Genomic DNA, 15,349 nt, shown 5'->3' with positions numbered 1-15,349 from the left:
TTTAATTTTTTTGAATTTTGATTTTTCAATTTTTTTTGGAATTTTTCAATTTTTTCAAAAAGAAGAAGGAGTTCGTTTTCAATTATGGCAAATTATCATGGTATCTACTCTATACCCCCAAACCTAAACTAAACATTGTCCTCAATGTTTCAAAATATGGAAAGAATTAAAATGCAACATATGGAAAGGGACATGCTGAGTAGAGTAAAAGGAGAGAGAATACCCGATTTCGGCGAAAGCAGAATTAAAACTCCGTTATTCAAGGCAAAAATCCAACATATTTTAGCCGAGATCAAATTGGATTAGCAAAATATATACAAAAGGAACAAAAGGTTTTTTAAAATTTTTATCTACTGGATTATATACAAAAAAATTCACCATACACTAACAATCTAAAGAGTTGAGGATCAACCCAAAAGACAAAGTGTAGACATTTCAACAGCTTCACACAATAATAACAGGAAAGAAACGCAAGTGAAACTGTGAAACAAAATGAGCTACCCCCAAACCTGGATTTTACAGAAGATATAATTTTGAAAACAAAATCGCGCAGTTTTGGGGGTTCATCATGCACAAGGTCTAGCTCAAAATGAACTGTGCTAGGGACGGGCAAACATGCTATTTCCAACTGTGGTTCCTCAAATGTATTATATTTGGAAGCAAAATAGTCCAAGAGGACTTGGGAAGCACACAGTTCCAAACCTAGGTTGGGCATTCTCAGAGAAATTGGTTTTAAATATTGGTACAAACCAAATCTAGGTTGGGTGGAAGGCTAACAGATTGTGACTCATGTAGGAGAATAGGTGCGTCATTATTAATCAAATCAAAATCTCCTAAATCATCCACACATGTCACATCATGCTCACAATCCAATCAGTTTAGCAAGTTCACACTCAGAATCATCAACATCATCAACAAATTTATTCTCATGCATCGGCAAATCAGGAGAAATATCACAATGTGACCTAGGTAGAGAATCAGACACATCAAATATATTTTCATGCATATTAGTGTCTACAGAAGATTCAACTATTCCTATGTCATGCTCATCTTCACAGAATAATTGTACGAATCCCATGTCAATATCAAAATCATATGAATTACAATGAGTATTAGAAAGAACAACATTCATGCAGGTCGAAGGCGAGAAGCCATATGTTATTGAACCAACAGGTTCCACAATATTTTCATGTTCTTCTAACATATCATCATATCATCATAATCATCATCATGGTAGCATGCATATTGGTCCTCATTAAAAGTGATGGTGTCATTAGTCGATTCATGTTCCTCTAAATTAGGTTCATATTCAACATCATTTACATGGATGGGACTAGACACTTCATTAGGGACAACATACATTTCCTCATGAATTTCCTCCTTTTGTAGGTGAAGCAAAATCTGATCTAAATATGCCTGAATTCGTGATGTAGATCTATCGAAGTTTTGCTCACTAAGTCTGAAAGCTTCTGTGGTGGAGTCTAAATTCATGGGAGTACAAAATTCTTCATGTTCAAATTGTGGTGATTGGTACATGTGTGCATGGTCATTAGGGTTTATAAAAGATTGATCGCAACCCTCAAAGGATTGATTATGGTCCCAATGACTACCATTCTCACAATTTATGGGCATTTCATACCTTGGATTTTCTCTAGATTGCCTAAAATTATGCAAAATATGACAATTCTCAACAGGGTGGTCTAAACTACCACATGCGGGACATGCATAGATTTTAGGTTGCCTAAGAAAATTAGATGTGACAGATTCTTCATGTGATTGCATTTCTAAAACTGCGATTCGAGCTTCTAATTGATCCACAAGAGATGATTGTGTGAATGAGGCACTAGCAAAATGTTCATTTTCACGTTGTGGCGAATGATGCATGTGTGAATAGTCATTAGGGTTCATGTATTGAGGCTCGGGACTTTGAAAATGTCCATAATAATTCCTATAACTATTGACATCATGGTCTATGGGAGGTTCATAACGTGAAATTTGTCCACACGCAAGTTCTCTAAGGGATTCGTTGTATTCCCCAACTGTAGAAAAAGATCTAGACATGATTGGGCTCAAAGGCTAAGTAAAGAGTTTACAAAGCTCAAAATTTGGTTTTTAAGGGAATGAAAAACATTTGGTTTTTGATGGGAAACATTTGGACTTAATGGGTTTGAAAACTTTTGGTTTTTAATGGGAGAAGAGACCAAGCCCACTGTTGTATTTTGCGAAGCCCACTGCACGTCTTTGAAAAACAGGCCCACTGCTTGTTTGCAAACCAACCTGGTTCAGTTTTTTTATTTTTCTTTTTTTTTTTTTTAAATTACAACTTGAACTGTTGTCTCAATTTAATTGGACTTGAAGCCCATAACGCATTTGTCCAAAGTTCAAAAGTTCAAGCAATTAAAACAAACTCAAAAAGAAAATTAAACAAGCCCACAAAAGAAAGAAATAAGAAAAAAAATACACAAGAAAATAAAAATAAAAATTATTACAATCCCAAAATAAAAATAAATTAATTATTACAAGCCCAAATTAAAAATAAATAAGTTATTACAAACCCAAATTGAATTTTAATGAGGCCCAGTTGGGTTAGCTCATTGGTTAGGCTTACTTGTGAAGCACAGCCCAGCTGTTCAGTTTGGTTGCAAAAGCCCAGTTGGGCTTTGGATCATCCTAAGCTTTGGCTTCAACACTCAAGGCCCAGTTGGGCTTGGTTCAATTTCTTCTCCTTCTGCAGCTTACAGCCCAGTTGGGCTTTATCTTACACCAGCTTCAGCAGGCAGCAGCACCAGGGAATAACAACAGGAGCACAGCAGCAATAGCAGCAGCAGGATCAGGAGCAGCAGCAGGATCAGGAGAAGCAGCAGGAGAAGCAGCTCAGCTCTATTTGGGCTTCACAGCAGGTACCTGGACTCAGCAAAGATCAGTTTCTTTCAGCTGCACTACACAGCAGCTACTAAAACAGCAAGTTAATCTAAGATGCAAGAATGCAATGCATGATGCAAGATATGCAGTGCAGAGAATATGCAAGATGAATATGCAAGTGAGGCTAGATGAACTAAATGCAAGGAGAACAGCAAATAAGAATGCTTCGAAAACACAACGCCAAGTCCCCGGCAGCGGCGCCAAAAACTTGGTAGGGTTTCAAAAGAACCTACAACTACACCTGCAAGTATACAGGGTTGTTGTAGATAGGTGGAGTAAGAAGGGGTTTGTCCTCAGGGACTAGGAGGGAGTTGTGTTGATTTTCTATGTTTCTCACTTGAATTCGAATCCTAAAGTGTCAAGACAAAAGCTAAATCTCAGTGTGGATATGGAGATTGCTAGGATCTTGGAGTCCACCACCTAATCTTAGCTTAGTAATTCAGTTACAGTGATGTCATTGTCTCTGGTAAAAAGCATTCATCACAAGTATTAATTGTCTGATTAAAGCACAACTAATCAAAAGATAAATCTATTCATTTTAAGCATGATTTACAGCACAACAACATAGAATTGATCAAACTACCAAGGATGCATGACATACATGGTGAAAGTAATATGTTGTAGAACTAAGATGAAATCTACCCTTAAGCAATTAAGTACAGCAATAACACCACTAAGACATGAATCAATTTAGCAAAATATTAAGGGCTCCATTTAACCCTAGCAGAATGGATTAGAACATCATAACATCATAAACATGAACTGATACAAAAATTGGAATTGAACTGAACCCTTGAGCTTGGCTAACCCAAGTCTCAATTGGTGCTCTGGCTAGCCCAGGCATATCCATTACAACGTCCCAAAGCATCTATTTATACATGCATGCACAAGTTTTTCCAAAAAAACATAAAATTAGGGTTTCATAAAGATTGAAATTAGGTTTACCTAATCTCTGAAAACTCTCAAGTGCATCGACCCAATCTTCTATTTCTTCTCCTGATGCTACCCATTCCTTCAATTGCTCTCCATTTCGACCTAGTTTACCAATTTTACACGCTAGGGTTTTAGAGAGAAAACGTGTAGAAATTGGGAAAATAGGTGGCTAAAGAGAAGGGAAAATGATGGGATTAGGGTTGGTGGTGTTTTAGAAGAGATGGTGGTGGTGTGGTGGTGGCAGAGAGTTGGTGGCGGAGCTGTTGGTGCGGACATGGGTTTGCAGACATGGAGAGGAAGGAGAAGGAAGAGATGAAAGAAAACCCGATAGAATTTTCTTAGGGTTCGTTTGGTTTGGGTGTTAGACGGAACCATCAAATCTCGATGTTCTGCTTGTGAAAGACGTCGGATGAGAAGATTATGGATTAATCCAACGACGCGATGGAGATGGGTATGGAGCGACCGTCGGATGAAGAGATACAACGAAACGAACGGTACTTGATGGAGTTAGGTACTGTAGTGTAAGGCGGAGATATCAAACTTCGATGCACAGCAAGGGAGCGACCGTCGGATGCTTCTGAGAACTGATCTGACGGCTGAAGACGCAAGCGGGTATGGATTTGGGTTTTAGGCTTTTGGGTATAGAATATGGGTTTGGGAAATGAGTTTGGGCTTGGAAAACCTTGAGCCCACTTCTTCTTTAAGAACAACTTTCTTCTTCAAGCCCATTTCTATCCTTTTTTTGGTCTTCCGCACATCACTCTTCGCGGCTTCCTTGCGTAATTCCTCCTGGCTTTTCACTACTTTTCTGCTCTTTTTGCTCCGCAACTCATCCAATCTTTATTTATTACCTAAAAATTCAAAATTAAGTAAGAAAAATATTTATTCTTGAAAACAATGAAAATACAGAATATGGGATAAAATGTAGAATTAATGCACAAAAGATGAGTTAAATGCCAAGAAAAATATATAGAAATATGCACTTTTTAGCACTCATCAATTGACTCTCGAGTCTGTGGTTCCTGACACTAGTAAATTGTGCCCGGACAGAAGGATTCAGTTGTTGAAGAATAAATTGAAAATATACAAACAAGTGTTGGCGAAGAAAGATGAAGATTATGCTGAGTTGGAATCTAGAGAGTGTAATTTGTATACTGTTATTCAGTACGTTCAGTCCAAAAAGGAGGTGCTAGATAGTTTGAAAGCTGATGGAGAAGTCATTCCTTTAGATAGATACAAGATTGATCTTGATGAAATTTTCACCAGAATGAGAGAAGTCCTGAATGAACCGGCTAATGATACCGAAGAAGAAGAAGATACTGATGTTAAAGAATAAGATACTGATGCTGAAGAAGAAGATCATATAGACCCACACACAACTACGAAGAAGCCGTTTGGTCACAAGCTTCATAAAATGAATGTACAAGACAAAATGAGGATTTCCAGATTCTGGAATCACGCTTTAACAAGGTAAAAACACTCTTTAAGTTTTATCATATCTACTATTAAATTTTTGATATTTGGAAACTCACGATGATATTACGGAATGATATGAGCATAGAATTAGAATTGCTTATCTAGAATATTTGTACAACTGACTTTAACATTCCCTAGAGTTTTCTAAACTACAATAGTGTCCTGTTTATCTACTGAACTAACATGATAATGGTTTTGTTGAAACCCTGTAGTGACGAAGCGTTTCACATGGATGTAAATGATGTTGATGAGGCACATGTAGAAGTTATTGTACTCGGTTATACATTGAAAGAACTACTATTCGACGACTTTGTTGACAGTCAAGCGATACAGTTCTACACATTACGGAGGAGAATGGGAGCTGCATTAGACCATCAGACGAAAAATCCAAAGTACAATAAGTGTGCGTACTTGGACCCTATGGGATGGGTTAGTTCTTCGACTTTCTCTGTTTTGTTTTGTTTTGTGACTTTTTGTTTAATTTAACCCATGATTTCTGAATGAAGTTCACCAAATTGAATTATGGGGGAGAAAATGCAGTATGCTGTCCGTAAGGGTTATCAAGTTCAAATAGATGAAATTGTTCGTAAACCTATCGAAAAATGGATCTGGACAACCTGGACCTCCTCTTCATTCCCATGAATATAAGTCTGGACCCAAGAGCCTCAGTACATCACTGGACTCTATTGGTATTGGATGTTAAATGCAGAGAGTGGCGGTTCCTGAACTCATTGGTTGGCGGTAGCATTGTAGATCCATGCCTTAAAGATGCATAGACAATGGCAGTGTTTATCACACCAATAGTAAACACACACTTAGTGGTAACAATAGATAACCTAAAGGTTCGTCAATTTGCATGTCCACAGCAAGGACCTAAGCCAGACTGCCTCCTCTTTACATGCTATCTAATGAAAAGGTATGCAAAATCCAACAAATCTATTGAAATGGATGATAAAAAATCCAGAGAAATATGCCACGAAATGAGGCATAAAATGGCAGCCAAAATATTGAGGCCATGTGTAAATGCCATTGTGTGGAATGCTCCTAATGCTAATCAGCCATAAATCTGGATATAATAGGGAAGCTTTCCTTGAAAAAATATCTTTTGTAGTATATTTTGGTTGAAAGCACAGTATTTTTTTAATACTTAACACAGCACCAGGTTTTTAACTATATTACAGTAGTCTAATGTTATTAGTTTAATCTTTGTTGAAATGAATTTATAATGTTGTTCCAATTTGAGAATTGTAGGTCTTAGTTTTCTTATTGCAGTGGTTATCTTTGTTTTGTATGCTCATTTCATAAATTTGACCTTCAGTTTATACTTGCTGTACATCATGCCTGTCTTTGCTTACTCGCAGTTTACATGTTCAGAATATAAGTTCAACACTTCAATCCATTACCATCGTGCACTGTGATAGGTCATTGCCTTATAAGGCTTAACATCTTAGATAACCAGAAGAGTTTTACTTTGCAAGGGCACTTGAAGGTTAAAGCGCATGACAATGTTTTGGTTCAAAATAAAAACATGCATTGCTTCTAAACTAGAGAGTCGGAGACCGTCCAAAAATTTCTGATCCAGGGCTTACCCTTGTTCACACTTATTTGAATTATTTTGGTGGTGGTGTTTCTTTGGCTAGGGGCTGGGGATGGGGCTGTTGCAGTTGGCTGATTGACCACCGGGCCAACATTGGGTACCTGCAATCCAACTTCTTCGGCTAAAAGTACGGCTGCAGGTCTGGTAATATGTGGACAATAAAGATCCAAGATTGGAAAGACAAGACCACTTTCAGGAGCTCTGGGTCTCAATGCAAGCATACAGATAAGTGATCTTATATCGGAAGGAAACTGTGGTCAAATCCCATCTGCACTCCACCGGAGACCAAAAATCGATCAGCCACAAGAGCAACACCTTCAAGCACAGGAATAGTTCCAAATCGGGGGTGGGTCGCATTTATAACCCATCCATTACCATAACCCCCATATATCTCCAATCTCGCTGCAAGCATACGTATATGTGATCTTGTCTCGGAGGACAACACTATCGTCTGAAAACCCATTTGCCTTCCACCGGCGACCAAAAATCGATCACCCACAAGTACAACACCTTCAAGCGCAGTAAGAGTTCCAAATCTGGGGTTGGTTGCATTTATAATCCATCCATTACCAGAACCCCCATCTGTCTCACTTGGTTTGGGAGTTTCCTCTGGGGATTTACCTTTATCACCATCATCACCACCAGAACTGCTACTCCCACCTTCGTAACTGCTATTCATAAATGGAGAATGAGATTAAAATTGAGGTGCGGAGAGTTGAGATTGAAATTGAGGTTGGTTCTCCAAGGCTGGTGAATTTGATATTAAAATTGAGGATGGTGGAATCCCGTTGAAACCGTCCTCAACAATATCTCTTTCATTTACCATGTCTGTTTTGAGATGTGAATGAAATTGAGTCTCTGAGTTAATATTCTTGTTTCACTCTAAGATTGCAGAGGCGAGATGAAAAAAATATCTAGTTGCCCTTCCTTTTAAAGCAAACTCTATGGTTGAAGAGATGTCTAACTAACACCCTTTGCTATTATGGTCTTTCCGTATCACCGTGGATAACAGCTGCACGCTAAAATATTTGTAAACAAGGGTTGTTCAGATGGTTTGGTCCCAACAGCATATTTCGATGTATCCATTTTTATTCACATGAACAACCTTGTTTACAAGCACAGGTTTCCGTGTGTGCCATTCACATGCGTGACAGATGCTTCCACCCCACACCAAGCTGAACTAGAGGATAATTCTCCCCTTGGTCTTTATCTCCTCCCATCTCTACTCGAGTTTTCATTTCATTTCTTTTCTCAGTCTCTCTTTCATTCTCAGCTGCAGTCTTCTTCTCTCTTTTTCTCCCATCAGCTGAATCGATTAAGAAGAGATTAATAGATTTTAGGGTTTCAATCTTCAGTTTCGATTTTATTTCTCAGTCTCTCTTTCATTCTCAGTTGCCGTCTTCTTCTCTCTTTTTCTCCCATCAGCTGAATCGATTAAGAAGAGGTTAATAGATTTTAGGGTTTCAATCATCAGTTTATCGACTGCGTAAGTCTTTTATCATCATCAGTTTCGATTTTAGGTTTTTTTCATCGTTTATTTTTTAGGGTTTCATCTGTGAATCAATTTTAGGTTTTTTTCACCGTCTGTTTTTTAGGGTTTCATCTGTGAATCGATTTTAGGTTTTTTTTTATAATACGATTTGTTAATCTGTGAAATCACTTGTATTATGTTAATTTCAATTTTATGGGTGTTTGCTCTACACCTTCCAAGTGAGCATTTATTTCTTGTGCGGCCCTCTGTCAAAAAATTACTAGTCAAGGAGAAGAGCTAGATGTTATGTCTGACAGACAGAGGACGACATAGGAAAGAAATCACTTGGAAGGTATAGTATGGAGCACATGGGGCAAGGTAGCATCTTCACAACTACATCAATTTGTTGAAACACTTTACTGAATCTTTGTGGATGTTTCCTACACTTCCTGGTATGATTCTACAACCTCCATTGTTAATTCCAATATTGATTCCTGAAAGGATCAAAAGTTATTTACATCCAATATTGGTTCCTGAAAGGATCAAAAGTTATTTACATATCGAAGTACTGATTGCATAGGTATTTGTCTTGTTTTGTAGAATCACAGTCAGGAAACCACAGAAGTAGCTTTCCATGGACTTGTATAAGACAATTTGAGAGATAATATAAATTGAGTGGTTTTAAAAATTAGGAGCCTTGGTCTCTGTACCATTCCAGAAAAGTATGAAACTTCAAATGGTTATACTTGTACTATTAAGTTTGAATTTGTGGATTTTGACCTTCAGTTTATACTTGCACGCTGGTGAGAAGTAAACTGCAGTGGGGTTGGAATCAACTTGTGTACCTGCTAGATTACCTGTTAAACTTCACTTGTATACTTGCTAGATTTCCTCTTTCTTACTATTGGATTACCCTGGTGGGAGAGCTTATGGAATTTGATTTGTTGCAGGACCAATTGCAGTGATTGCCTGGCAGAATCTACATGAAAGATAAACAGAGTGCCAAGTTATGAAGCTTCACATTACCTAGTTGTAGTTAACTAGTTAAGTATTGTTGCCTTTCCTAACTTCATATTCTATACTTCCAGAATCTATATGAATGACTAGGAGTGAAGCTGTTAAAACTTTGACCTGCAAATTAACATTGCAATGAATGACCAGTGAGTGAACTCCCTTCTAGCCTTATTTAAAGTATTTTTCTGCTATTAGAATATAAGTTAATAGAAGCAGAAGAAGAGCTCCCTTATAAAAGAACTTAGCTTAGAGTGTTATGTTGTAAGTCAGCGACGGAGCCAAGGCTCGTTCTAGGTGGGGTCTAGAAATTTTTCTTTCTCACTTGTACTCATTTAACCTTAGAAAACAACATAATTATCAATCTAACCATTCATTTTTCCCCCATAAGAGACTGAATTTTCAAGAAAACCATACAATTTTACACTAGGAACCAGAAACCAGTGGGGTCTTGAGACCCCATTTGTCTCTATATTCCTCCGTCGCTGTTGTAAGTGATTGTCTTTAGAAACAACTGTCTAAGATGATCACAACCCAGTCTAAGGTATTACTTGCTTAAACATGGCGAGGTTAAGCGTAAAGCATGTTAAAGCAAGTACTAGCATGTTTTTCTTTCTGTACATATGCATCTTGATGTTTCTAGATGTAGAACATGTGCTCTTCAGAGGATAAAGAAAGTTGTATGCATCAGCATAAGTTGTAAATGACAACCCTGATTATGTTAAGCATGCTAAGTTGCTAATATAGTTCATCTTACACATGATTAGAGGATGATATTCTTACAATGGCATCTTTGCTTTGTCTGATTATAAATTTCATAAATTTGACCTTCAGTTTATACTTGTTGTACATCATGCCTGTCTTTGCTTACCCTCAGTTTACATGTTACTTTGCTTATAAGATGGTGCTCTAAATGGTTGCAGTTGCAGTTGCAGTTGAAGCTGAATGAAAGTCGTGGTCCTTGAAGACGTCAATGTAAATGGTTAATCTGTTTTGCACCATCATGCTGCAAGCCTGCAATTTTCTCTCTAGGGTCCTTTGTTTTCTTTTAGTATAGTTTCTTACTCATATGTAAGAAATAATTTAACTTTTGCTTTTGAATTTGCTCATTATATTCAAACCTAACATTGTACCATTCTTGTTAAAGAAACCCACCGAAAAAATTCAACTTCACATGGGAGCCTGGGTTTTGTTCATTTCTTGTTGTTGTGTACTTGTGTTCAAGAAAGTGGTTTTTGATTTCCAATGTTAGCATTTTTGATTTCCAATCAAAAACTGCTTACCCGCAGTTTATGATTTTCATACTGTTCAGTTAGCATTTAACCAATCCGGTTTTTTATTTCCAATGCCAACTTCAAATAACATGTGATCGTCAGTTGTGAATCTGAGGCTGGCTACACATCTGGATGGGCCTGAAAGTAATATCAAGGATATGGGTGCCTGCACTTTAAATGGATATTGTAGTGATATCTATTTCTAGATGGTTCATGGTTGTTGATTTTCAAATGTTTATTTCTGATGAATTAGATTATTGAGTTAGGATCAATAGATAATTGTTTCTGGTACGATTTTTTTTTGTGGATATTTCCTGCACAGGTTTGAGGGACCATAATAAGTTGTAGATATTTCATGCACAACATATTATTCTTGTTGCGGATAATAGCAGCACACTAGAAGAACACCGTGGATATTGTAGTGATCTCTATTTATAGATGGTTCATGGTTGTTGATTTTCAAATGTTTGTTTCTTATGAATTAGATTATTGAGTTAGGATCAATAGATAATTGTTTCGAAGAGAGATTTGGTAAGATATTTTTTGTGGATATTTCCTGCACAGGTTTTAAGGACCATAATAAGTTGTAGATATTTCTTGCACAACATATTATTCTTATTGCGGATAATAGCTGCACACAAATGGAACCTATTATTATGTCAGCTTACAAATGACTTATCTTGTTGATAAGCCTTGGACAAGCAAGACGACCTTTAGTTTGCTTGTTCTTCTAATATAACGATATAGATAAATTTTCCAGGACGCTGAATTTTAAAACATAGTTAACACTGATAAAGTTCATTGCCTTATAAGGCTTAACAACTTACATAACCAGAAGAGTTTTACTTTGCAAGGGTACTTGAAGGTTAAAGCGCATGACAATCTTTTGGTTCAAAATAAAAACGTACATTCTAACAAGAGGGTCGGAAATCATCCAGAAAATTCTAATCTATGCTTTGGCTGGGGCTGGCGCTGTTGCAGTTGGCTGATTGACCACCGCGCCAACATTGGGTACCTGCAATCCAACTTCTCCAGCTAACACTACGGCTGCAAGCCTGCAATCCAACCCTCCCATCAGCTCTGTTCGAATGAAATCCACTAAATGGGTTATAGGGAGATCTCTAGCCTTCAAAAGTAGGTTATTCCAACTCTCACAGATGTTTTTTGTTATGAGAGTATAACGGGCTCTCTTGGCTTTCACCCTAGCCCAATTCCTTGGATGAAGTTCCTGCACATAGGAAAAAACTGCCTTATCCTTTTTGACTTGTAACATAGCCCTCCGATAACCATCTATAGTGTACGTTTTCGTAGCTCTCATAAATGCCTTAGCAGAGGCGAAGTTGTGGTACCTCCTGATGATATTCTCTGCATTGTGAAAAAATGACAACTGAATATGCCCTCAATATTATATGTAAACTACATCGGCAAAGATAACTAGGAGCTGTCCCGCGCTACATAACTCAAGGGTTAAAATTTAAAAGATATGAGTTTCTAACAAATGTAACACGACTATAAAGTGTTGTTGTTAGATACCTTTAATATGGTATGCGCAATACACATGGCATGCTTCAGGAAACACTTCCGCAATCGCTGATTCGAAGCCTGCCGATCTGTCTGAACACACAACTAGATCCTTTCTCACCGAATACTCGTGACCAAGCGCATTGAATAACTTTTGCATGAACCATAAACATGAATCACCGTTCTCAGAATCAACGATGGCAAACACAATAGGGTACATTTTTCCATTGGCATCATACGCAATTGCCGAAAGTAGAGTTCCTCTGCGTTCCCCACTTAGATGCATACCATACACAGCAAATGCGGGTCTACACCAATACTTGAATCCTTGTAATGATACGCCCAGCGCAAAAAAAATAATACAAAAAACCACCATTTGTATCGGGTTCAATTGTTGTTTGCGTTCCTGGGTTGTGTTCAAGCATGTTACTGTGACTGACCAGGTGCTGGTATGACTGTTCAGGAGAACCTCTAACCGTTTCAATTACCCGTTTACAACCAGTGAGACCCTGCTTGTCAGTGATGGTGATACCTAGTCCTCTCTTCATGTCTTCACACATTTATTGCTTATCACCCTAGAATGAACAAACAAGAGTCACCATGTCAGTTTGTTGCCAAGACCAGAGAGTTATGTATACAAAAAGAAATTGATAAGTGTGATGTATCCTAGAGTATTATAGGGATGTGGTGCTAGTCAAAGACGGTTGTAATGAGTGACTGACAAAGGAAAACTCTAGACAAAACTAGAGAGTCCATTGTAGCCTATAAATAGGTATTTCTATCATCACTTGTAACCTGAGCAAGAAAATTAATAACAGTGATTTTATAGTTTAAGAGAGTCTTGCTTCACCAACACTACTAGAGAGAATGAGCTCTGTATGAGCAACACTAAACCAGCTCATACATCTCCAGAAATTGTTCTATCAAAAATGAGTGTTCATCGAACACCAAAAATTCAACATAGTAACATCAAAATATTAAAAATTCAACACAGTTACACAATATGAGAAGTACCCTAGTATGTACAAACATGCTAGTTTGTTATTGATATGTACAACCATATCAGATGTTTGCTTAATTCCTCTTTAAAATCCGTACAACCAAAATCAAACAGTGGCATAATTTCGTAACCAAAATTCGAATCTAACACTAAGAAATTGCCTATTAAACCCATGAAATCAAAATCAAAATTTTATATCCAGTTTAACATTATCATCAAAGATGAAATTGAACCCAAAAAGAAAACATCAAAGATGCATAAACATATAAAACATCAAAACCCTAGCCTAATTTTCAATCTATATCCAGACGTGGAAGTCAAAATGGGGAAAAAGATTAGAAATCCAATTTTTACATCAAGATTTTAGGAAGACGGATTTTTCATACATGAGATTACAGATCAGTGGAACTGACAAGAGGACAATATGAACATGACCAGAAAAGGAAATAACAAGAACCAGTAACAGGAAGAAGAAGAAGAAGAAGAAGAAGCTGGGTGTGGTGTGTGTTCCGTGGAAAAAGAAAAACGGAAGAAATAGAAGTGAAGAGGAAGACGAGAAATACAAGATTTGAGTAACAACATTTAGACATCGAGGCCGATTAGTGATAACTATTTCACTAATGATTGTATAATTTTTTGATAATCACGTTTAGCAAACGTATAATGAGATCCAAATATCCAGTGTCGGGACTCCACAAAAGTTGATGTCGGGACTCTGATAGCATCCCTTATGCCTATCCTCTCGACATTTATACGGTGTCTGGATATGTTATCCGAACACCCACGTAAGCCACAGTTAAATAATAACCGGTAACTGTAAAAAGAAAAAATTAATAAAAAAATCGGATGTTGGGAACCGCCAGGGAAAAATAGGTCATAAAATAAAAAGGTAAGGACAGAAACGTCCAAATACCAAAATACATTTAGTTTTGGTCACGTTCGCCAACACCACCTAGTTTTCACCCTATTATTGAAATCACACACAGTTTCAGCCAAACACCCAAAGAGAACTGTTGTAGAAGATATATGACCATATTTCTCCACGATAAGCTTGTAATAATCATTTAACAACGGAGACCCCGGGAAATTGTAAACCGAAATAAAGTGAGAATATGCGGAGGCAACAGGGACAGAATTCCCTTTGAAATCAAACCAACAAGGATTTTTAATCAAAGACCCAGGGCTACCGATGGGAGTCGGGGTGATTGGAGCTTGGTCTTCGAAATGCTGTGCCCCGGAGCTGCCATGAGCACCTGTGTTTCTCCAAAGTTTTCAGTGCATTCCATCAGAGAATCCTGATGGGAGATTCACATGTTAAGATAATTCATTATTTTCGAGAAAAGAAGGGAAAATCGAAAAGATACCTGAATATTGATGCCGGAGGATGCAACTTGAGAACCGTGCATCTCACCTGAAAGAACAAAAGGAAGAATAAAGCTCAGAGAGAAAGAAAATTCTGAACAATTCGAAAGAAGTATTTATGAGGCATGGATGGGTGAATGATGTGGACAACATACCGAAAAGATCGTTACCTACTTTATAACAATCACGTGCAATTATATATATAAGAAAATACTCTGATGTGGTTAAAAGTTGTATCAAACTCAAATTCTAGAACTTCTGGCCCCACTAAAAATATTTAGACTAATAGAAATCTTCCGTTCTTTCACACCACCAATTTTGCCTATCATCGACCCCACTTCTCTCTTTTTTTTTCCGGCAATATTAGATCTTTTTTCCAAACCCTATTTTATTTCTCTAGCCGCACCACTGTTCTCCCAATTTCGATTCTTTCTTTCTTTCTCGCCTCATCTACAGATCGTTTTTTTCTATAGGCAGAACCATTATTTTTTCTCCTATTCGTATTGCTTCTTTTGCCCTGTATTTTTTTTTTCTTTTGTTCCTGCTGTTGTGCCTAAGAAATCCATTAAGAATAGCTTGGTTTTTGTTGATTTCATAGCTTTCTACATTAATTGTGGTGTAGCCTTTCGCACCTGACCCTTTTGCTGCTCAAAACCACAATAATACTTATGCTCTACGTGAGCTCTACGTGAAGATTCCATTCACCCATATAACAAACAAACTGCAAAGGTTTGCTTAAATCTCTTACTTCTTTTTTTCTGCTATCGATGAAGTCATTGTTG

General features: G+C 37.4%; 1 protein-coding gene across 1 annotated transcript; it reads right to left on the bottom strand.

Annotated features, from left to right (window-relative positions):
• Window positions 1-9,443: 9,443 nt before the first annotated feature.
• Window positions 9,444-12,765, bottom strand: LOC113325423. The gene is made up of 4 exons (XM_026573660.1): window positions 12,636-12,765; window positions 12,218-12,532; window positions 11,700-12,049; window positions 9,444-9,530 (listed from the first exon to the last, which is right to left on the bottom strand). Exons 1-4 carry the CDS (start codon window positions 12,763-12,765, stop codon window positions 9,444-9,446), a joined length of 882 nt encoding a protein of 293 aa, XP_026429445.1.
• Window positions 12,766-15,349: the final 2,584 nt, after the last annotated feature.

This window comes from Papaver somniferum, chromosome 1, assembly GCF_003573695.1.
Source record: "Papaver somniferum cultivar HN1 chromosome 1, ASM357369v1, whole genome shotgun sequence".
NCBI classification, from domain to species: Eukaryota; Viridiplantae; Streptophyta; class Magnoliopsida; order Ranunculales; family Papaveraceae; genus Papaver; species Papaver somniferum.
This window is presented reverse-complemented; position numbering and strand designations above follow the sequence as displayed.

Bases quoted from the DNA above. Each gene is read 5' to 3' on its own strand.
- LOC113325423 (XM_026573660.1), bottom strand. From the start codon at position 12,765: ATGTGTGAAGACATGAAGAGAGGACTAGGTATCACCATCACTGACAAG. The intron at 12,050-12,217 runs GTATCTAACAAC...TTCACAATGCAG, and splicing joins TTGCGCATACCATATTAAAG to AGAATATCATCAGGAGGTAC. The intron at 9,531-11,699 runs GTACCCAATGTT...GTTAATTTGCAG, and splicing joins CTGGAGAAGTTGGATTGCAG to GTCAAAGTTTTAACAGCTTC.